Here is a 24,343-nt window from a genome sequence, read left to right as displayed (position 1 = left end):
GCGGAAGCTCTCTGCTGTTGTTTATTGTGAGGGGCCTTAGTAGGAAAGGTTGAGTCAGTCCTTAAACTGCATCTGGTGAGTCCAGCAGTTTGACCCTAGCAGGAGAACAGGAAAAGGCACATTCCCAGAAAGAGGGCCTGACCACATCAGGCCTGGTCCGGCTGTTTCTGCCTGTCACCAGCTTGGTCTGGTCCCACCTTCTCAGGGATCTCAAGCCCAGTCCTGTCAAAGGACTTTTATTAAAAAAAAAAGAGACTTCCAGGTGGAAACCAAAGAGCAATCTCCCACTTCTCAATACACCACAGGCGCAGTGTTTTCTTTGCCAACGGCTGCATCTTCTCGCCCGTCAGCATTTAAGCGGGGGAGGGGGGTGGGTCTGCAGCGTGCCCGGGGAAGGGACCGGGTCTCAGCAGCGGCAGAGGGGGCTGCTCCGCGTGGAGCCCCGTGCGCCCCGCAGCCGAGCCGCCCCGGCGGTGGCGCAGACTTGTTCACGCGGCTGCGTTGTGCTGCTCTCGTCGTTTTCAAACAGACTCTCGCGTCCTTTGTCTCACGTTTGCTAAGCTCGGGAAGAAATCCCTCCAAACGTGCTGGGCCGAGTCGGAAACAAAAGGTCGAGCGGCCGCACGCAGGGGCGCCGGGGAGGAGGGAGGCGCAGGAAGCGGCCCCGGGCCCCGCTCCCCGCCCGGCCTCGCGCGGCGCCCCGATCCACGCACCCGCGGCCCCCGGCGCCGCCACGCGCGGGCTTAGACGGCAGGGGGCGCGCGGGGGTCGGGGCGCGCGGGCGCGCGGAGTGGTCGCGGGGGGCGGGGCGGCGAGGCGGGGCGGGGTGGGGCGGGGCGCGCGGACGCGGTCGGGCCGGGCGGTGCCGCGCGCCGGCTCGGCTCGGGGCCCGGGCGCGGGTGCTCGCCGCTCCGCAGAGCGCGCCTGGCCGGACCTGGGCGCCGCACGGGCGGGCCGGAGCCGGAGCCGGAGCCGGAGCCGGCACCATGGGCTGCACGCTGAGCGCCGAGGACAAGGCGGCCGTGGAGCGCAGCAAGATGATCGACCGCAACCTGCGCGAGGACGGCGAGAAGGCGGCGCGCGAGGTCAAGCTGCTGCTGCTCGGTGAGCCGGCCGGGCCGCGCGGACACGGTTGGGCCGGGGCGGGTCCCCCGGGCTTCCCGCGCTCCCCTCGGGTCCCTGGGCGCCCCGAGGTCCCCGCGTCAGCCGGGCCCCGCGGCTCCTTGGTAACTGTGCGCCCCGAAGTCCTTGCGCTCTCCCCTGGCCTGCGCTCATCTCCCGGTCCCTGTGCACCCCCGGGGTCCCTGGGCTCCCTGGAGTCCCCGCGATTCTGGGCGGGCGGCTTCCGCCTGACCCTTTGGGCCGGCGCCTCTGGTGCACCCGGGCCCTCGAAGTTTAGGTCGGCTGTGCAGGCAGAGATGGAGGTGATCGGAGACCCGAGGACGCGGGGACCTCCTGGTACCACGCCCGGTGCGCCTTGACCGGTCTCCTGGGGCTGCGACGTGTCCCCGTCCACGCCCACGGCGGTGCTTTCTGCGTTCACCCATGTCGGGGAGCCGAACGGGCTGCGCCGGGCTTTGTTCCCCCTGAGTGGGCGCACCGCGAAGTTGGGGTGCTCGTGACCGCGCGGCGAGAGCTTCAAGGGTCTCTGGGATGCAGAGACCCGCGCACCGCTGTCTCTGTGCTCGTGCTCGCCGGCCCCACGCCGCGTGCGTTATTTCTGGACGATGTTCTCTTACCTGAACCCGAGTCGTTGCTGGAAGCGGAAGGAAAGACGAGGAGCGCAGGCTTTGACTGAGGGGTGCACCGGGAAAATGTGGACAGCTGGAGATCCTTGGGGTGTTGACTGAGTCGTGCGCTGGGAGGAAAGATGCTGACAGCAGACGCCGTGGAGCCCCGGGGTTCCGGCGCTTCCCTTTTGTTCTCATGCTTTCCTCCAAGACCCTTAGGTGTTTAGGTAGATGATTCCTTCCAGCCTGCATTTGCGCTTTCCTAACGGTGATAACCAGAAAAGAAACCGGATCACACCTGCAGGAGCCTGTTTTCAACCAGCGTCTGTTGTTGCATTGGTTTAATGACTGCAGAAAAATGGTGGTTTTTTTTTTTTTTTAACCTTCTCCAATGCGAGTAGGCTTAGAAGAAGCAAACTTGGCATGACTAAAAGTAATAATGACCTGAGTCATTTTGTAAGCCAACTAAGGAATAACTTAGCATCTGAAAGATCCAGGTGGCTTTTTACACCCTCCACAGCCTGTGGCATAAAGATGTCTTAATACTAAATACTCTCCGCCTCAGTCTTGGCTTTGGGAAGAAATACTATGTCTTGAGGAGGCTGGGTGTTGTCAGGGTATGGGCCACGGAAGGCACGAGACTTGATTCAGGGCCAGGTGCGGGCTCCTGTAGGGAAGTGCATGTTCTCGATACAAAAATGAAGGCTCCAGACAGGAGCAGGGTGAACAGTTCTTTGCCAGTAGTTGCCCTGCCCCCCTGCTGGGTGGCATTCGTCATCCTGGTTCATTTCCATGTGACCCCCGGTTGAAGCCAGCCCCCACCTGGGTTAGCAGGGAAAGGAGGAGTTCCCTGTAGGATTGCTCTCTTGAAAAGTAGGTTTTGCTTCCACTGGGAGCCGAAGGGTCAGCGTTTGTTAACCAGCACTCTTGGCCTTTGGACTGGCAATTCTTGGCAGGGCAGGTGGGGGGGGGGTCCTGCCTGGGTTGATGCCCTGCCCCCTAGATGGTGGCCCCTACCCTGCCACCTGTGACCCTCAGAAATCTCACTGTGTCCCCTGGGGCCAAACATGTAACCTCTGTTGAAAATTACTCTTCCAGGTGGACAATTGGATGTCACTGCTTGTGTAGTATAGAAGCAAAGCTGGCCCTCGGGAGGCAGTCCTCTGTGCTGGGTGAGGAGTCCTAGGTCCTTGTTTGCAGAAGAAATTATGGAATTCTTGTTTCTTCATGCCAGTGACATTAGAACAATTCCAAAATGATTTTCTCTTTAAACCTTCCCGTCACTGAATTGCTTTGACTTTTTCTAGCTGGGACTTGGGCTTTTCCATCCATCCCTTCTCTGGATAGACACTGGGCCACACCCCTCGCTGTCTCCCAGGCTCCTGGCTGTTCTAGGACCTCAGCACAGCTGCCCGTCCCCAGAGTGCCCTCACCACCCTTCTCTAAGCGGAGCACAGGTGCGACCAGGTCACAGAGCTGAAGTCTTGGAATGCGTGGAAACTATTTTTCCCCACTAATTTGACTGTGAACCTTGGTTTCTTTTTGGGTGTGTACAGCCTGCTTGCGTAGCTCAGGGAAGTCTTCCATTCTGGATGTGACAACTGCATCAGCTAGACAGGGAAAATGCGGTCTAAGAGCCAGGAGCCCCTCTGGACACCTCCGGTTCTTCCTCCTGCACGGTCCTTTGTGTGCTCCTCAAATGATTTCTTTGAATTCGTTGAAGGCTGAACATTTCCAGAGTACACAGAAGTCAGTCTGTTAAATAGCCTGTTATGTTGCATTTCCATTAATTAATTAATTTATTTATTATTTGTCTTTTTCCTTTTTATCGGTACCAGGGATCGAACTCATGACTGCCTGCTTGCAAAGCAGGCGCTTATGCCGCTGAGCTAAATCCCCAGCCCCCATTTCCATTAATTTAAATTAAATTATGAATGTGTTGTCTTTTTAGACATCTGGGCTGAGAGACTCACATATGAGATTTGCATCCTTAGTAGACTTTTGGCTCTGGGTATCTAATATATTTGCTTTAAATCATAGGCATTTTGCCATCCTAGTTAGCTGCAGTGAATTAGGCCCTAACAAGAAGACCTAACCCCAAAGTGGGGAGCCTATGGCATGTGTGCACAGTGGGCCCTTTGTGTCATTGAAAGCCCTAAAATGATTGCCAGCTAGGGGCTGGAGACTTAGCACAGCGGCATAAGCACCTGCCTTGCAAGACTGTGGTCGTGAGTTTGATCCCTGGTACCAGTACAAAAAATACAAAAAAAATAAAAAACAAAAATAAAAGGTTTGCCACCTCAGACTTCATCTTTTCAGTGACCTAAAGGAATTTTAGGTCAGGGTTTGGGTGATTTGAGATTTTCAGATTTTGATTTATAGGCTTTGGTATTGGAATAATTGAAGTGAAGAAACCTACTTTAATGAAAAACAGTAATAAGAAGAGTTATCTTTCTGTCAGTGTGTGGCTAGTGATTTCCCTGGAATTTATCTTTTGTTAATCTCTGAAGATGCTGTGATTTATCATCTGCGTAAAGTCAGTGCCATAAGCCTGCTGCTTTTCAGTCAGACATTAGTGTACCTCTGGTGCTCATTCACTATGATTTTCCCAGCTAGAAGGAGTTAGATTACAGAAAAGTCTAATTTTTGTGAATTAGTTTTGAAATAGAATTTCACCCCAAACCTCGGCGCTTTCTTTCCGTTTATCTCACATTATGACCCTTCCCTCCAGAGACCTCTCTCTGCGGGAAGAAGTCCCTACCAGTGTCTCTTTTTGTAGCTCAGTTTAAATGTTACAGAGTTGGGAGAAAGGAGGTGGGCAGTTGGTTGTTTTCCCGCAGCTGCTTGCCATACTCACCTTTTTGCTGCCTTTGAACTTGTCCTGTGACTTCCCCAGTTGAGCTATCCGGCATTCTTAATTTTGCTTTGCTTTAGTTACCTTTCTTAAAATTGGCTCGGAAGCTAAGGTATCAGAAAGTCCGTTTCCTTGAATAAAAGGACCGGGTCGTCTGGGTCTCCCTGGCTGGCCTGCCTCTTCCGCCCAGTGGCCGCAGTGGAAGCCACAGGTGGTGGGACAGGACAGCCCACCTAGAACGTGCCGGTCCCTGGGTGTGCTCTGCTCTCCATTCTCCATCACTCTGGCTCCCGCCTCTGTCTCTCCCTCTTCTGACCTCCGGTCTCAGGAGGCGCTTGCTTCTGTGCTTTCTGCCCTGAGTCTCATGCTGCTTGCGTGGTCAAGACTCCTTAAGAGCTGTCTCTAGGCCTGCTGGCTTCCGTCCTTAGATGCTCACCCCGGTACGTCCTTCCCCAGCTGGAGCAGGCACATAACTGCCATTAATGCTGTCTGCGCTGGTTTCTAAGGTGTGGCCTCTCACTCTGCTCATTTCGCTGTCCCGTGAGCACCTTAAGGGAAGAATCCTTACGGTTTTCTTTGTGCTGTTTGCTCCCCTTCTGCTTTGTCGGGTAGAAAATATGTCTTAAATCATGTGACACTGTCTCACTGAAACCCGGCCTTCAGCTTGGCCATGTTTGTTTTCAGGGCTGCCCAGCTACACAGTATTTCTACAAAGGAATGCAAAAATTTGGTGATGACCAAAAGTACACCGTTGGTATTTAAAAGCCGACACTTCGGTTTCATATTTTGCTGCTATGTTTATTAGAATTTAATAGATGTTACTAAATCTGATAAAAAAATGGTTGTAATTTTTTTACACAAAAATTCAGTCTCTAGCCGTGGTCTTCATTTTTGTTCTGCTACATACTCCTCCCTGCCTTAAGGAAATTCAGGATGCAGCAGATCTGTCGGAGAGGACTGGAGAGGGTAGGCTCCAGGGTCACATATTTCCTGACCACATGTCCTGGCTCGCCTGTCCCCAGTGTGTGGCCGCTGTGAGTGTGACATGTGGAAGTCCTCATCCCAGGTGGCATGGAGCCCACGGGGGACCGCTCGGGCTGCTTTGTCTCTTAATCTGTTGCATGCTAATTACATCCCTAACAGAACGAGAGCAAAATCATTTTACAGTGAATGTTTATTATCTTTACACAGTGGCTTCAAATGGCATAGAATTCATTGCCATACACTCTAGAAAGTCAGTGGTCCTTTAAAAAGGGGACCAGGCCTCTTTTCTCCTGGAATTACCATCTCTAGCCTTGTCTTTGCCACCTAGTCAGAGGTTGTGTTCATAGCTTCTGATCCCTTTCTCCATTGTCAAAGCCAGCAGTGGCCTCTAGAAGTCCTCTTGCATCTCTTAGGGGGACCTTGTGGCTGCCTTAGGCCTACCCCCATCTTTCAGCATGGCGGCCCTGGTCAAGATCCTTGGCTGTCTTGTATGTGACCACATCCCTCTTAGCGTGGAAGGGGACATAGTCACAGGTTTCAGGGATGGGGCGGTGTCTCTCTGAGGACGGCCATTCTGCTAACCCTGTTCTCCCAGAGTGCAGTCAGTTCTGCATGGAAATGCATTCACACCTCCAGCATCCTCCGTCTCCTCCACCCATTACAGCACCAACTCAAATTCCAGAGCTCAGGATCCAGCTCAGGAATGGGTGAGATCCCAGGTGTAAACAGTACTGGGATAAATCTTTATTTGTGAACCCAAAAAACTGAAAAACAAGTTATCTGTTCCCAGAAAACAATAGTAAGTCAGGCACAGGTTATTGGCTATAATGAAAACGAAAAGGCAGTATCAGTTTCAAGCACTTTGAAAACTCCGGTGGCTTTCAAAGGCCTCTTTGCCTCTGAGCTGCGCCTCTGGGGCACTGGACAGTGCCCCTGGGTCACCCTTCCTTTCTAGTGAAGCTGTACACATTTGGAGTTGGTAGTTTCTAAGCCTACTTCTTTCTCATAGAATTTTGGAGAGCTGACAGCATCATTTCATAAAAGCAGCCCATGCCTTTGCTTGGCAGTCACGCCTTCTAAACACCCAAGGTCAGAGCTGAGAGGACTTGCTTTCTTTTTCAGTGCAAGGCATCCTTTGAGCCTTGTGCTTCTGTGTAACCAGGGCTCTCTTCCCTGTAGTTTTTAATAAATGTACACTGGCTCTCAAGTCCTTACCTGCAACATGCTGAAAGTGTCTCCACGATAATTTAGGTATTTTCTAAGATGAGATGTATCTTGTCCACCATATTTCTCACTTCCTTTTGAGCCTTCGCTGTGTGAGAAATGTGGTCATATAGGTTAAATTTCTGTCATGTTCTTCAAGCTTCTTGCATCCCACGCCTGTTTCCCAATTCCAAGGCCGTTTCTACAGTTTTTAGGTAGTGGCAGGTTTCTTCACCGGTAGCTCGTATACACCTTTAGAGAGTGCCTAGCAGTTGTAATTTAGGTTTCCCTCTCCTTCATCATGTAGGTAACTGGGGCAACGGTCAGCTGCCCGGGGCTGGTACTCCCTGCTCAGGCCATCGCGTGAAGAGTAGGCGTCTCCTTTATCACCCCTTCTGGGAAGTTTTTCCTGATCATCCAGACTAAATGACTCTTCCTCTCATTCCTAATTACATCACACTGAATTCTTCCTGTGCACTTACTTTTTCTAATTGTCACCTGTCTCTGAGGTAATCTCCATTAGAGCAGGAATCCCGGAGGACATGTGTCTGAGGAGACATCATCCGATAGCCTTTTCTTAAATGCTGGTTAAAGGATGGGTAATGCAGGCTGTGTTTATTTTGGCTAGTGGCCCTCCCAAGAGAAATAATCTATACATCTTGTTTGTACCATGTGTAAGCTGAGTGAATTCTAGCTCACATTTTTCCCTTTTTACATCTTGCTAGTTAGAGTAAAACCTCCTCACACAGTTTGAAAATTCAATTTATTGGGGGGGGGATTCTTACTGCATGATCAGAAAAGTATTGTGACTGAACTAAGTGGTAGAGAAGAACGTGATTTTTATATTTACATGTCCTGAATACTTTGTTTTCAAGAGTATTATTGCACTGGTATTTCACATTTCAACACTTTCTTCAAATGGGGACATTAATCCAGGGAGGCCTAGAATATATTCCTGCAACTACACGTGTCACAAGGATGATGTGATAGTGGGTGACCTTGGCTTTGCAGAACCAGCAGGGCCCCAGGAATGTCCTGCCCAACCTGTTCTGTGGGCCCTGCCTATCCTCATGTTGTGAGAGCTGTCAGGGTAATTATTTCTTACAGTATATTTATGCCTTTGGTGTCAAGTTATGCCTTAAGCCTACCAAATTTTTATGAGAGTTTACAGTGTACATGGGAAACTATAGTGGGGGTAGGGAAGAAGTAGAATGGTAACAGATACCCGGGACTCGTGGCCCTGGTGGCGACTCAGCTTGCTGGTCCTGAGGACTGAGCTGGAGGAGGCATGGTTACACCTCTGCTCCCTGTTTCCGAGCTTACAGTTTGATCCTCACTGGCTGCAAGCTCTGTGTTGTATGGAAACTACTGGTTTGAAAGACTCTCTGATCTGTGAAAGCCGTTTTCTTCCAATCTCCGCACGTTAGGGGAGATTATCCCACCAAGCCATCCTTGGCACTGTAGCGATACTCCTGATAGGACAGAGCAGAGCGGTTGACTTCCAGCTCTGCTTGCAAAATGATTTTCTTAGGATCTTGAAGTTACCTGACTTCTTTAAGCTTCAGTTTTCTTTTCTATCAGTGCCGGATAATAAAAGCATCTACTTCATACAGCTTGCAACAAGTAAGCTCATGCACTGAAAAGCTTAAGACACGTTCTTAATACGTATAAGCTGTTATTATAAATACCCAGAGACTCTTTAGATCAGCACTGCCTTGCAGTGCGGTCCTGTGTGGCCCCAGACAGTAATCCTTTTCTTGCCCCGTTAAGCAAGGGTGTGTATATAGCAGACTTCAAGAACTGCAAAATCAATTTTAATTACTGGCTTTCAATCCCACCCTTGCTGCCTTGTGGAATTTGGATTTCGCACAAGAGCTTCCTTAATGGGACTAGAGCAGGTAAGCACCGAGCTATGTTAGAAATTCTGTAGAGAGAGAACTTGAGGCAAGGACGACTTGTGATTTAAAAGTAATTTTCTTTCCATTTTATTACTCACTGTTAGAATAAATGCAGCGGTTTCTTGCAGCATTTCATTTTAGCTTTCCTGCAAGTAAAACAAAGCGATCGTGTAAATGGTGAAGCGTTATTGAAGCTGATTCAGAAGAATAAGCATCTTTTCAAGGAAATTCATGATTACATCCCACAAACTTTGAAATCTTTCTGAAGTGGTTTTGTTGGCTCAGGCAATTACTAGTAAAACTCCAGAGTTATCAGGAGGTGCCTTGCCTTTTGGAGAAGCACAGACCATGAGCAACTGGTAACAATTTACTTATGTAGTCTGTAGTACATGTTTGGGGGAGCGAAACTATTGCATGAGCAGAAAACTGTTGTGACTTTGTGAGTGAAGCGGTAGAGTACAGTGCATGTTCTGGATCCTTTGTTTCCAGCAGTGTTAGTGCCCTGGTCCTGGTGCTGGTCAGGAGGGGTGCAGGACTGAGGAGTGGTGTCCCCTGGTGCAGCGCCAGCTGTCACCCTCACCCTATACCCTTTGAGGCTCCTCGTTGACATTCACAGTGCACAGCAAGGGGAGCCAGCTTGCTTCCTGGGCCGGCACCCCTGGCTGAAGTCTGAGCAGGCTTCTCCCGCCACTGTCACTCCTCTGGTGTTGGCAGGGCCACTTCTCTTGCTGTCCAGGCCCTGCCTTCTCCCTCTGGGACATGGTGGCCTTGCTGTCACTGTACTCTCCAGGGAGCACCACCTGGGTGATCAGTGCTGTCCTATTGTGCATGAGACCTTGTCCTCGGTGCAGAGCTGCTCAGGTGCGGGCAGAGGGGAGCTCAAAATGTGCGGGCTTCTCCACTAGGCTGTGTGGAGACTGTCTCAGCCCACCTGGGCCTCCCTGTCCCTAGCAAGCACTTCATCCTCTGAGGAACTTGGGCCCAGAGAAGAGCTCCAGCCAGATGCCTGACTGTCCCACCTAACCCCTTCTGCTGTCCAAGGCCTTTGGCCCTCTGGCTTTGCTGGGGATGCGTAGTAGGGGGCGGGGAAAGCAAGCCTCGCCTGCTCTTTGCCTCTGTCTTGTGAGGGGAGGTCTGTTTCTTCTTCATGGTGCTTCTTTGGAGCACCAAAGAGAAAGAAAGTGCAGTGGTAATTTTCAGAAGTAGCATGCAGCTCTGCGTCAGCCCTTGTCTGTGTCCCTGCTTCTCATCGTGTGCAACCTGCACTTCTTACACTAAGACTTGGACATGCTCAGAAATAGTTTAGAATGTTTTAAAAGGCAGGTCCTGATTCAGTGCCTCCAGTGGCTGCAGTTCTCACAAGCTCCTGGGGAGCCGGCGCCCAGACCCATCCCTACTCTGAGATGCAAATCCCAGAGGAGGGAACTTCCTGGAGCTTCCCATTTATCTCCCAGTGTTGCCTCAGCCTGGTTCGGGAACCGCCCCTGATCTTATCAGTGAACAGAGCCTTGCAAAGAACGCCTGCTGCTGTACAGGTTCACATGTGTGCACACACAGGTGTGCAGTGCCTAGCATGCTTCGCATTGTTCTTCTGTAGTTAAACTTCTGAAGTGAGTTGGGAGCCTTACCTTAATTGTGCATTTTGGGAAAAGGCAGCATTGCGTTACAGGAAAAGCTGTGCTTCCTCAGAAGTGACTAATTACTTACTGACAGCAGGCCTTTATGTACCTTGTGTGTGCAGGAACGTTTAAGTACAGTCTTTTGCTCCTCAGATATCTTGGTCGGGTTGCGATACCCTGTAGTAATCAGGTCGTGTGTGGGATGGAGCTCCTTTGTCAGACGTGATGAACAGCAGTTGCTGCCATGGACTGTGTGTTTGTGACTTTCCAGAAGTCTGCCTGTGAAGACCTAACTCCCAGTGCAGTGACTGAACAGGGCTGTGGGAACACAGTTGGGCTTAGATGCCATCTGAGGCTCTGGCCTTCGAGATGGGGCTGCAGTGCACCATGTCGGCTCCCTGATCCGGGCTTTCAGGCTCCAGAGTTGTGAGGAGTAAATGTTTATTTTTTGAGGCACCTGGTTTGTTTGTGCATCCAGCAGCCTGGACTCACTGTGGCAGTTGAAAAGTGCAAAGCGACTGAAGAGAATCATCTGCTCAAGTTGATTGAACCTGAAGTAATTGACATGCTATTTTTGTATCACTTAAGCTCTTCTGATCCAGTTGCATAAACACAGTTTCATTGCTTTTAAAAGGGAATTCTGATGGTAGAAATGGTCTTCTCTTCTCTGTACTGCCCAGTGAGAAGCAGTTGCAACATGTGAGCCTGTTAGTGACTAAGCCCAGCGTACGTGCCCTGCAGCGTCTTCTGTTCCTCTGGGTGCCATCTGGAGTTGGGCTGTTTTGGAGTCAGTCATGGCACCTGCTTCTTAGGAAATGCGTGTTGTATATTCAGCTAGTATTTGTGGAATGCCAACTCTGGGGCTCGCATGTGCTAAACGTTTGGGAATGAAACAGTCTTCGGGCATCTGATGTCAATTAGAGAAAACTTCCTTTGAGCATTTACCATTATGTAAAATAATAAGGCTGTTTCATTGTGCGTTTAATTAAAACACAGCTTCTTGGCACTTTGTTGCATTTATCTTGCTGGGTGTCGGGAGCAGATTACTGGGACTTTTGTTTCCAATGATTGCACTTTATAGGGCTGTTCTATGGAGGTTTATTGCTTTTTGGCAAAAGCTGTTTCAAAAGTTTCAGAGCAAAAGCTAAGGTGTCATGGGCCCAGAAATTTATACTGTGCACATAAGAGTTACAATTACAGAGTTAATTTCCTGCAAAGCTAACAGCTGAGGAATTGGAGTCTTAGCAGTCATCTCTGAAAGAACTTCTGCTCTGATTTAAAAAGTAACTGGATAAAATGTGATTCTGAATAAGACAGAAAATGCTTTATGCGATCTTGTAGTGACTCCCTTTGACAAATCAGCGGGACCTTGTCTTTGTATCATTCACAGATGAAGGTTGATTTTGAGTTGTAGTCGGGTATATGTGGATGTTTGGCCCATGAGTGACCAAATGCGATTTTAAAATTCAGACATGAAAATAAAGTCTTAGAAAATTCAAGCATCTGAGTGGTGAATCTGTCAGATAAGCAGCATGAGGCTTATGAATGTAGGTAGAAAGCTCTAGGGTGGGTTCATACACGTGAGCAACTCAGTTGAGAGCTGAATATTAACATTTTAGGATTAGGGGTGTTCTAGAGATGATGTGTCTGTTACTTCTGTCATCTTTGTCAGGTTTTTTGTTGTCTTGAGACATCCTCACGCAGTAGGCCAGGCTGGCCTCAAGTATGGGATCCTCCGCCTCCTGAGTGCTGGGGTCACAGGAGAACACCCCTAGGCTTGGTTTATCTGCTTCCAAATGCTAAGAGGAGGTGTTCTGATTTATGACAATTCTAATTATTAAATACTATGTAGATAAATTTATATCCAAGTTAGCCAGCATATTTGATAGAGCTTTTGAAGTAAAAATATACAGTTGTGACTAATTTGTCATATATTCCCAAATATATTTCCCATATATATGTATGTTTACCCTATATATGTTTAGTGCTAAAGAAGATTTGGTTTAAATCACTTATATTTGGGGAAATTTTCAGTTTAGTTTGCAACGATTTGAGTTTCTAGCCATTTATATGTGAATAGCCTTCATTAAAGCCCTGGCCCAGAGGATGTCTGTTATGATAGTAACCCTCTGAATATGTTACTTTTTTCACTAATAATGAAGTTTTGAATGCAGGTATAAGATTGCTTCATCTTTCGATGCAGTCTTACTGTTAAAACCTCTGTGCAGAGGAAATAATTCTGCAGCTGCCTTGGGTGTGAGACATTTGAAAAGTGTTTGCTTTCCTTGGTATCTCTGCTTCTCTGGTTTCATAATTAATGCTTGTATATTATTTTCCCCATAGACAGGGGGCATTGGCAGGTTCACTGAGGGTGTGGCTTGACGTGCAGAGAACACTTCTGACTGTAGGAGGGGATCTTTATTGCTGGGAAGGGAGACTCCTCCAGCTGTCTCTAGCAGAGGGGCTGTTATCATAGGGAAAACTCAGGAGACCAATACACGGAGCTCCAGGTCAGGTGCTGTCAGGGTGACAGCATTGCAGTGGTTCCCATCCAGCCACTCATTTCCTCTCATCCTGAGCTCTGAACTCAGCACCCAGCTTGTGCCTCCCTGGAGCAAAGAGCTAGGGTCGAGGAGCACTGTACAGAGAGTCACTATCCACTCAGCTAAGCCAAGGAAAGGGCCGCCAGCCTATTAAAAAACAAGCAGCCTTAGCATTGCTTCCAAATCCTTTCCGTCTCTAGTATCGGAAAATATTTTTTGTCTTTTAACTAGTAATGTGATAGCTTTTTAAAGTAAGCGTCTCTATTTAGGTTGCCTCTTGTGTTTTTGACGTGCTCAGTTTCCAGACCAGTATGTGAGTCACCTATATCGCAATGCAGTTTGAATATCCTCCCGCGTAGCATGCAGCAGCAGCAGAGTGTAGGAAGAAATGGTAGGCATTGTTCCCGCTCGTCCTAATGTTAATCATCTTCAAATGCTGAATCTGTAGTTACAGGGTATTGTGTGTGCATGTACGGATTTAGAAAATAAATGTGTGAATTTCTCTCTGATCTGATGTCTGCTAGTCAGCCTCACACTGCCTGTGTAACTGTATGCTCTGCTTTTGACTTATGTATTTATTGGTCGTGAACAATTTTCTGTGAATTCCCAGTTTAGTGGATGCATAATCATCCGTTTTACAGGTCTTGCATAATGCACATAATGATGGTAATGCTGAATTGAGGTCTTCCGGTTTATACTCCCTCTATGTGGAGAGGAGCGTATTTTATGCCTGTGTTGTTGCCTGTGTTCCTGATTATTTCCTAGGATGTGATTGGGTTCAGAGTCCCACACACTGTGTAGAGGATGCTCAGGAAGCGCCCTCTCTGGTCCTGCCATGCGCTGATTCCTAAGCAGGACGCTGGGTACCTCTGTGGTCATCACTTTATCGTCAAAGTATTTTTGTATGGCAAGAGAATTTCATAGACAGACAGACGTAGTGTCCTGTGGGCCGGTTCCTGTCAGTTTTGGCTCCTCGCTCAGTTGGCCTGTTTCCTAATCCTTGTTTACTGTTCATCGGCAGTGCTGTCAGCCTCCGCTTTCCACGTTACCTAAGTCCTTCTGTTGTAACAGCCTCCTACCTACCTGGTCCTCTGCCTACACGCTTTCTGCCCTTCCGTCTGTAAAAGCCTCCTTAATGACAGCTTTCATCTTATCTGTCACTGCTCAGGTGCCTTCCTTAGTTCCGATTATTTACAGAATGTCGCGCTGATTATTAGCATGGTGTTCCAGAGCTCCGGGGTTTGGCTTCCACCTGTGTTTCCGTGCCTGTCCTTCACTGCCCTCCTGGTCTTCCCGGCCTCCTCCCCAGGTGGACCCCCTGCTTCCTTCTGTAGAAATGTCCTTCCAGCTCTATCTGGGTCAGCCCTATCCATGGGTGGTCACCAACAGAGTTTGTAATCTTTTTTTTTCCCCTCTAAATGAGTACTATATTGATTCCTAATACAATATTTCTTACGGATATGTAATATTGATTTAAGTGTTTTTTAGTATCAGTTAAATGGATACAATTGTGCATATGTGTAATTGGGTCTAAAAATAATGGTTTTCAGTTCTACAAAAACACAAAGCTGAAAAATGAGATACAAACTATAAACCAGCCCAGTTCTGATGAATGCCACTGGTTCTGTGCGGGCGTAATGTCAGGTGCAGATTCCTTTGCATTTGGATGCCAGTGCCAAATGCCAGAAGGTGTTTCGGTTCTCAGTTCTCCCCTCCTCTTTCCGAAATTGCAACACCTTGTTTCCTGGGAAGGACCCACCTTCAGTAGAATAAATGCCTCTCTGAGACAGCGTGAACTCCAAGCTTCATAGTGATCCCACCAACGGCCTACTTTTTATACATGAAAAAAAAATCTACATACAACTTTTAGTGCAGATAATTATCCAATAATTGCCACATCACCTAGTGTCTGCCCTGGGCTGTGTGAAGCCTTGTGTGGATCCTCTGTGCCTGTGACCTGAATCCTGCCCTCAGGAAATTCGCTGATGAATGCTTATGGGAAGGATCAGCTGGGACTTGGGCTTGAACTTGTTCGGGGATGCAGCCCACCTTCAAGTTTAGAGCTGTGACTGTTGGGATCCGTCAGCCGTTGAAGGAGCACCAGCAAGAATCTGAGGGCTCTATGTTTATTTGGCGTTAACTTCTCTATTTTTCTCTTTGTGTTGTCTCTGCTTGATGCCTGTTTGCGTGGCTTTCTTGTGAGCCCCATTTCCATCGGTTTTGGGTAACTAGGGAGTCCGTGGTGCTGTCTCATGGCTGAGAGACTACAGACACTGCAGTTTAAGGGGAAGAGAGATTTGTTCCAGGTCTGTAGAGGTTTCAGTTTATAGTCAGCTGGCTCCAAGCAAGAAGGGGCTGGAGAGAGGTCTGCAGAGGAGAGCTGCTCAGGACAAGGCAGGCAAGAAACAGAGCTCAGGGAGGAGCTGGGCGGGGAGGGGCAGCCTTCCCAGTCACATGGCTGGGACCCCTCGTCCCTCCAGGCAGCCCTGCCTGCCTCCCAGCAGCATGTTCAGCTAGAGCACATGGGAGACAGTGAGCCCGCCCATGAATACAGTGCCCCATGATCTAATCACTTCCCAAAGGCTGCCTGTGAGCCTGTGAGGCTTTGATGGGAGCGGGGGATCTAGGGCTAAATCGTAACATAGGGCAAGTAGTTTTAATCTCATCCTGTAAAACAGGAAGCCGAGATTTTAACAGTTCAGCTATTTTTGCCTCGGGGCCTATAGCGAGTGTGTAAGTGGCTGGACTGGGTCTGCAGCTCTTCTGGTCTGATTTCCATTTCTTGACCTTCTTGATATACTGTGACTGCCTCTTCGTATTCTCTTATGCTGACTGTAAAAGAAGGTTCCTGCTTATGTTATTTCATGTACACATTTACAACTGCAGATAAAAAGTATTTTTCCCCATTAGGGGTTGGGGCCAGTAGACTGTTGGATAAATTAAAAATGTCAGATATACTGAAAGACAAAGTTAACTATGACATTACTATTAACTGATATCCATTTAATAAAGCAATTTAAATAAATTTTTTGAAAGTGAGACTAAATCACGTATACACATTAAGTTAGTGATTAGTTCCTTAAATAAAAGAGAAAAAGCACAAGAAACCAATGGGAAGGCATAACCTAGGATTAATAAAATTCAGTTTCATCTCATATCTTCCGTATCTAGGGGTAAAATATTTCAAATAAAAAGTGAAATTTATTTTAAAAATTGCGAGGCAATTAAATATGTGACTTTTTAAAGAGAGAGTTAATTATACTTAATATACTATATTTACCAAAGAATGTCTACTGTTCTATTTTGAAAGATTTTTCATTAAAATGAATGACTTTCCCAAGCGGAGTAACTAACATTACATGTCTGAGGGTATCCCACAATCTGAAAGTTTCCTTAGCTGTGTGGCCACCACAGAAGGAGGTGGACACTCAAAGAGGGAAGAGTAAATCAATCCAACTTCAGTGGGCCCTAAGGTTACACCGCACATAGGAACAATCTGGGTCCTGATGGGAATCTTAGGATTAACTTATGACCAAAATCTTGAGTCATGACCCTAATACTGGCTGCTTGTGCAGTTAAACACAAATTCTCGTCATGCCAGATTGCATAGCTTCAGTCTGAGCCCAGAAGTGTGTGTTTGTGGATGGGATTTTTGTCAGTGCATTATATAACTACTATGATAACTGCTATCCCCCAAAAGCTACAGAAGCAGCTAAGGAAAAAAGGGAAGCTAAAAAAAGCAATCACAATGGAAAAGACAAAGGAAATTGGGGAGAAATATGAGAGTGATGTTCGTGTGACCCATCTCCCTAATGTGTGCAGCATATCGAAATCCATCATCTAGACAATCCTACAGAGAAAAGATTTGTGTAAGGAAGCTGGTGTTGCTAAAGGTGTCACGCAGATTAGTGAATCACACTCAGCAGGGTTAGACGAGGAGGAGAGATTATTATTAGTGTGGATAAATGAAAAGTGGGTAACAGATATTATTACAACCTGAGTCTATAATTTAAAAAAACTTAAGGTCTTGTAAAGAATAACCCATCCATGAGTGATGATAGTGAAATACTTCATTCCAGGAAGGGTTGGATTCACAATTTTAAAGTAAGAATTGGGGTTCATAGCGTAACTAGGCCTGGTGAAGCAGCCAGTGCTGTTAAAGGCTGCTGAAAATTGCACGCATCACTTTGAAACAGTGACACAGAGAAATGGCTTTTGCTCTTATCAAGTTTTCAACTATGATGAAACTGGCCTTTTCTGGAAGAAAATGCCCAGGGGAACATACAGTACCCAGGAAGATAAGAAAACGCCAGGCTCCCAGCCTATGAAGGACAGGCGAGCTTACTGCTGTGTGCCAGTGCGAGGTGCATTCCCAGGGCTCTCAGTCCGGTTCCTCCCACCCAGCACAACTCCTCTATTGCAGCTGTGGGCCAGCAGATTATAGATAACTACCACCAAGAAGCTGCTCCTGCAGAGCTTCCAGATGGTCTCAGATACAGACTTAACCCTTAAAGAGTATGGAAGGACCATTAGAGCACCCTTTCCTGTGTGGGGTTGATTGAGAAATCCTGGGCCAGTATCTCTCTAAGGATACTGGGTACTGTAATCCCAAATATTGAGTTCAGTCAACCAAGTATTGTAATCCTTTTTAGTTTTCCTCACAATCCAAAAAGTTATATTTGTAATTCCATTGAGACGTTACTGGAATTCCAGCAAGTTAATTCCAATTTACCACCACCAATGCAACCCACAGGAAGAGTAAAGACACCAAGACATGTTCCAAGTTAAGGGCAGCCACGGGGTCCTAAGTCCCATCCCTGTGAGGATGTGCAGACAGAGGCCTTGATCCTAGGCTTCTCCCAGAATTTATTATCTTGTGAGAAAGGCCGGGGTGGCTCAGGGATGAGTGTCAGTGAGGATGGCGGGAATTAGTGAGTAACTTGAGCTGGTTGGCCAGGTGAGGAGAAAAGCATTTCTGCAAGTTGCAGAGAGAAAGATGTGCAGAAGGATCAGTGCACATATTAAGGCAGCCACTGAATTGTTTTAGGAGGCTGTGCTTTGCTCATATCCTTTATGGAGAACGCTATTCTAGTCCGCCTTAAGAGATTACATACCAGTACCTAGGCGAGCCTTATTTATAATGCTTAGAGCCAATTAAAGAGAGAGAGAGAAAAATACCACAGCCACCTCTCTACATGTCAGTGTAAGGAAATAAGTCTCCAAACAGTCAAAGTTGCAGTAATTGTTTTGCGTTCAAGGGGAGACACTGGAGTTGTCTCCCACAACTGAGATCTGCCTGGAAGGAAGTGTGGCCTAAAGTTTATAGGAGAGAGACTTTCAGGGCTGTGTGGAGGAGCCTCGGTTGGCCCCTGTCACTGTAGCGGGGTCCCTAGGCTTGCAGGTGGACACGGGTGCTGTTGAAGAACTGATGGAGGACCCTCAGGAACTGTCCACAGAGGAGCTTCAGCAGAGAATGGCAGCTGGGGAGCTCTGTGAAGAGGCAGCATCAGCAGTCACTGAAATAGAGGAAGTCCTGAAAAACACACAGAGCTGCAATGTTTGTAGAGAAACCCAACCCAGACAGAAAAAGCCAATCACTGCATTCACTCACTTAAGGACAGTGTCAGGTCGTATTACAGAACAGTGTTAAGAAACAGACAACCTTAGACCAGCTTTGCATTCAGAAAGCATTGAAACCTAGCGCGGCAGAAGCAGGTTCTAGTGGACTGTGGACTACAGGCTCTGCCGAGGAGATACAGGACAAGAGAGTCTGATTCCAGGTGTTCTCACGGAAGGGGACTCTCCTTCCAAAAGGCAACCTTCCATCCCGTCCTCCCTTCCAGAAGCCGAGGCCGTCAGCTTGAGTGGTGAGTAGTGTGAAATTATTCTTTCTGGTAGACTAGGCACATTATATGACTTTTCATTGACTGCTTTAGGAAAATTATTGATATTTCTGTTAAATTACTCACATTATATGATACTTTTTATGATGGAAAGGTTGAGGGGTGCTTTGGGAGATTTGGAATGCATCATGTGTATTTCCATTATTTTTTATGGAAAAGCAGTCTTGACTATAACCGACCTGAGTCACAGGCAGCCCTTGTGAACTCACTGAATTCATGAGTCGAGAGTCTGCTGTTGTCTGAGTCTTCAAGAAAGATACAAGTATGCATTTTAACTCTGCATGTTTCTTTTTTCTTTTGATATAGCCAAAATATAGTTTTGCATTCCTGGTTTAGGATTTTTTTTTTTTGTAAATGTGTACCTTGAAAAATAATACAGTGAACACTTGTGTTTTAAAATAAGTTTTTAATTATGTTTGAACACTGACTTGTGGGTTGGAATTGGAGCATCTCAGCTCTACAGGTTACCGGTGAGTATGTTGGAGATATTTTTCTATGACAGAGTAGGAGAAAACAGTGAAGTTATTAATCAGTAAGTAAGAGGGGGCCAGAACAGCATGCCTGCTCCTTCTCAAATGCTGGAATAGAATAAATATTCAAAGGTATAATTCTGCTCAGTCCTTTTGAAGGGTCGTATTTGTTAGTAGTCTTACTATCATGAATCATAGTACTAGAGGATTTTATCCAAAAGCCATTAAGAAGAGATACAACCTTTTGCCATGGTCCAGAAGTAGAAACAAATATAAGTGAACAGAAAATAATACTTTTTGTGTAACATGAGAAATTACCAGAAATTGCTAATTTTAATCTTACCTTCTGTGAATTCTCTCTTATTTCTTATAGACATATTTTCTTCTAGAAATATTCAGCAGCCAGTTTTTGGAAATTTTAGTGAAAATTAGGCTTATATATTGAATTTGTTTTTAAGAAAATAAATACAAGGACACACCTGTGTTTCAGTTATTATTTTTATGGTTGTAATGTGTTGTCTTTAACTGAGTTCTGGGTTGCATAGATTTTGGTAAAAGGCTTATTGTAATGTATTTGTGAGAATTTTGTGCTGGTTGTAGTTTGGAAAACTAGGATTGAACTTGATGTATAGAATGTTTAGAAAGAAAACCCTACGATTCTTGAAGTTCATGGAGTTTTGCTCTGGTAGGAGTGGTGGGCAGGACAACCCGAATCTGTAAGCTGAGTAGGTGTTCATTTCCAGGAGTGATTCATTTTTCCAGTTTTTATTTGAATGCTTCTTATATAAACAAACTGCCAGAATAAGTTATATTCCTTACTAGATTAATTTCACGTAGCTTCATGGTTGACAAATAGCATTCTTCTATTTCATTTTTTTTTAGAGTTTGTTTTCCTTTATCCATATTTTAAAAAAATGATGAATGCACATTACATTTAAGAGAAAAGCATAAGCTATCTGTTGAAAATGGTGCTTTCCCCAAGCTACAAGAATTTGGAAAAGGTTTGATTATTGCCACTGGTGTTTTACAGTCAGCAGTAGTTTTGTGGGCTGTGTTTCAGAATTATTTAAGGGGTGTAACTAGGAAAGACTTGAATTTACAGTTTACTAGGTTTTAGATATAATATTTTAAAAGCAGGTTATTTTTCTATAAAATGTGATTCAGGCTTTAATGAAATATATTCCTGCAGGACAGATAACCATTATACATTATAGAAAAATGAAAGTAAAATATTGGTTATACATCCATTTTAGTTTTCTTTTAAACTATTTGTTTATGTTTGAGGCAAGGTATCACTATGTAGTTCAGGCTGGCCTTGAGCTCACTACATAGCCCGTTAGCCTTGAATTTGCCGTGATCCTCCTGCCTCAGCTTCTCAGCTGCTGGGATTACCAATGTATGCCACTGCTCTTGACCTTTAACTAACTCACTTTTGAGTGGATGTGTGGTAAATGTCTTATTTCTAACTAAACTGCAGTGGCTTTGTAAAACTTATTGACTGAATATAATCCACCTTTTGAATTAATGAACTTTTTTTGGTAAAAGGAAAAGTTTAATTTTTTATAGTCATCTTACATGAATTAAGGCAAAACGTTCTGAGTTGATATTAAACACAAGTTATTTTGTTTCTTGGATACTTTAATTGTGGTGATTATGTTTACATAAGTAAACAAATTTTTCTCTGATAATATCAGTTTCAGTTGCTAATTCTGTATTTCTGTCAGACAATAGAGTTGCATTGCATTAAAATATTTTTTGCTCTATGCAAAATCTGGGAGAGTTGAAAGTGTTCGTAATTTCAGACTTGTTTTTATTTATGCTGGAGTCACGTGGTTTCACCTCATTAAAACTTCCTGTGTGCCCTCTTCAAATACATTTTATGTAGTCTAGTTTTCAAGGCTTTGCTCTCATAGTTATTAAGGTGTCAAAATCAGTGAGTAGGCTGGTGTCTTTATTATTAAAGATCAGTGATTATAATTGAGGTTTTGGAATTTTGAGTAGCGGTATTCTTGGAAGAGTGATAGCAGAGACCTGCAGTTGGATGTTTAAAGAAAAAAAACTCAGCGTGTCGCCCAGAGAGCAGACTCCCCGGAAGCTGCTGTGCGTGTCAGCAGGCGAGCCTGCTTCTCCCCTGTGACTTCAGAGCTCAGTGGGAGGAGGCCTGGCTTGTCTGGAGACGCTGGTGACCGCCTTTCCATGCTCTGCCCAGGCACTTGCCTGGCGGCAGAACCATGCTGTGCTCACGAAGCGTTTGTGTTATTGCACACTTATCATGTGCCTTGTGTTCTGGCTGAAGAAGTGAAAGAAACCAAGGAGAGAGAAGGCCCTTGCACAGTGAATCCAGCAGGGCTGAAGGACTTAAAATGCCCTTTTGGGAGCAGAAGAGACTCCCTGGGCAGTTTTACAGGTCCACCCATTCTAAGGAATCCCTCCTGATTCCGTAACTTTGTAAAGAATTCTTTGTTCTCACAGCAGGCTAACGTTTTCAGTGATATTTCCAAAAGATAGGGACATTTCCCATCTTCACACAGGTGTAGCGTGTGCATTATCAGCACCTCCCCCTAGTAGCACATTTTTTTTGAACCGAAGAACCTGCATGGAAGGAACATCCTTGGCATCCAAATTCTGCCATTTGCATTGTTACTTACTCCTGGCATTGCTCATCCTGCAGGTTCGGACAAAGCCTTAAGAAGTGACATTAGCTAACAATTAGAGATTCATCCAGAGTAGTCTCACTGCCCTATCAGTCCTCTGTGTGTCTCCGGGTACCCCTCTCCCTCCAGCCCCTGAGAATCACTTTCTGACTTCCTCCTCCATAAGTTTGCCTTTTTCAGAATATCACAGAGTTGTAATCCTACATATGTGGCCTCTTCAGACTGGCTTCCTTCACATAGTGGTCAGCGTTTAGGGTCCCTCGCTATTCATGGCTCAGTAGCCCATTTCTTGGTGATATTGCAAAATACTCTGTTGTCTGGGTGGCCACAGTTTACTCATTTACCTACTGCAAGACATCTTGGTGGCTTCCAGCTTCAGGCAGTCTTGAATAAGGCTCCTAAAAGGTCACGCACATGATTTTGGTGATGCAAATTTCTGCTCCTCTGGGTGAATAGCAAAGTCATGTATGCATGCATGCATGTATATATGTATGTATGTATGTATGTATTTCAGTAGTGGGAATCGAACTCTGAACCTTGCACTTGCCAGGCAGGTGCCGTGCCACTGAGCTGTATCTGCAGCTGTATCTGGATCCTGTGAAAAACATATATTTAGTTTTGTAAGAAGCTGCCACACTATCCTTGAGAAGAGCTGTACCATTTTCCCTTCCCCCAGTGCTGGAGAAATCACTGTTGTTCAGCGTCCTTTTCATCGATTAGTGAGCTCCGCAGTGGGGTTTGGGCTGCTCGGAGTGTGGAGTGGCATGTCATTGTGTTTCCCTGACCATAGGTGTGTGAAGTGTCTTTTCATAGGCTTACTTACTGCGTGTGTATCTTCTTTGATAAGGTGTCCATTAAGCATTTGGCCAATTTTTCAATTATGTTTTTATTGTTTTAAAAGTTCTTTGTATATATAGTTTTAATTTTTCAATTGATGAAACGTGTATGTAGCTTGCTTATGTAGCTTGTTGTTTGTTGATAATATTTTTGCAAATAATTTCTTCTAGACTTTTCTTGGCCTTCTTTTGATTGTGTCTTCCCAGAGCAGAATATTTCTATGTCTGTGAGATCCAGCTTATCAGTTCTTTCATGGCTCCTACCTTTGGTGCTGAGTCTACAAAGGTACCCCCACACTGGAGATCATCCGGGTTTTCTCTAATGTTGTCTTCTAAGGGTTCTCTAATGTTACTTACTTTCAGGTTTATGATCCATTTTCAGTTTTATGAAGAAAGTAAGGTCTGTGTGTAGGCTTATTTTTTCCATGTGGACATCCATTTGATCCTGTGCCAGGCATTAGAAGATGTTTTTTTAGTGCTGTCCCACACTGCCTTGGTGCTGTAGCTTCACAGTAAACCTGGAGGACAGACAGTGTCAGCTCTGTGGCTTTATCCTCTTCCATCAACATTCCGATGTCATTGTGAGTCTCCCTCCTTACCACGTAAACTTTACAGTCAGTTTATTGATGTCCAAAAAATGATTTGACTCTCTGGCTAATTGTGTAGCTCTTAATGAGTGTGTGCATGCTTAATTGATATGCTAATATTCAAATGTTTCTAGATATTCATTAATTTCCTCTTTCTCAGAGGATGGCTCTTACCATGAAAAGCTACAACGCAAATGGCAGAATATTGTTTCCTCCGTTTCCCTTGGATAGATACTCAAGAAATTTACTTCATTCCGGTCCTGCTCAGCCCTTCTTGGAATCTGTCCAGCGGGAGCTCTGGGTCCTGGTCTGGGAACTCATGGCTTTGTGTGGTCTCTTTCATGGTGCTGGGGGTGCTGTCCACTAACGCCACGGAGGTTGGAGGTGGCCCTGCCTCTCCCATGGAGGCTGCTGTCCCAGGCCTGGCTTCGCTGTTTGTCTTAAGGCTCACGGAGTCCCTTGCGATGTTCCCTGTGGAAGCTGAGAGTTCTGTCCTAGGCCACATAAACAGAACTGGATGCTGGCACCAGTCATGGGCTCACAGTCCCAGAGGCCTTCATGAGGCATTCCCTGTGGGTTTAAGGTGGTTGTTTATTGTGGTCCTTGATGCTCTGTTGCAGCTAACAACCAGAAAGTGTATTTCGGGCCTTAGCCTGAGGCTGCCCCTTTGCTGAGGCCGGCCCTGGGGGTTGACCTGCCCAGCTGGCTTAGGATCTCTAGACAGCACAGGTCTGGTTTAGGCAGGATGTTCCTGTGTACTGCTGCTCCTCTGAGGAATTGGGGTGCTCCTGGTCAGGTAGTGAGGGCCTGAGCAACCGTGGCTGCCCTTGGAAAGGACCTTCGTATTTACTTGGAGATTATTTGTGTTGAGGAGGAAATTGGATCTCACACCAGCATCAGTGTGTTGTTCTGAGAAGCATTTGAGAAGCTGAGCTCGCTCTGGAGATTATAGAGGAATCTGTTAGAAGATGTTGATTTGGAGCATGAACATTTTAGGAATCCCAGCTATTTACCACTGGCATGCTAATGAAATTTTCCACTCCTTAATTATGTTTGTAAGCA

General features: G+C 46.1%; 1 protein-coding gene across 1 annotated transcript in view; it reads left to right on the top strand.

Annotated features, from left to right (window-relative positions):
* Positions 1 to 986: 986 nt before the first annotated feature.
* The window catches only part of Gnai1 (G protein subunit alpha i1), a 70,278-nt gene continuing 46,921 nt past the window's right edge, over positions 987 to 24,343 (top strand). The window contains 1 exon segment of the mRNA NM_001172953.1: positions 987 to 1,104. Coding sequence (NP_001166424.1) covers positions 987 to 1,104 — 118 coding nt within the window.

The sequence above is a fragment of the Cavia porcellus genome, unplaced genomic scaffold (assembly GCF_034190915.1).
Source record: "Cavia porcellus strain 051 isolate PalLab524CR breed Dunkin Hartley unplaced genomic scaffold, mCavPor4.1 scaffold_2, whole genome shotgun sequence".
Classification (NCBI taxonomy): Eukaryota; Metazoa; Chordata; class Mammalia; order Rodentia; family Caviidae; genus Cavia; species Cavia porcellus.
This window is presented reverse-complemented; position numbering and strand designations above follow the sequence as displayed.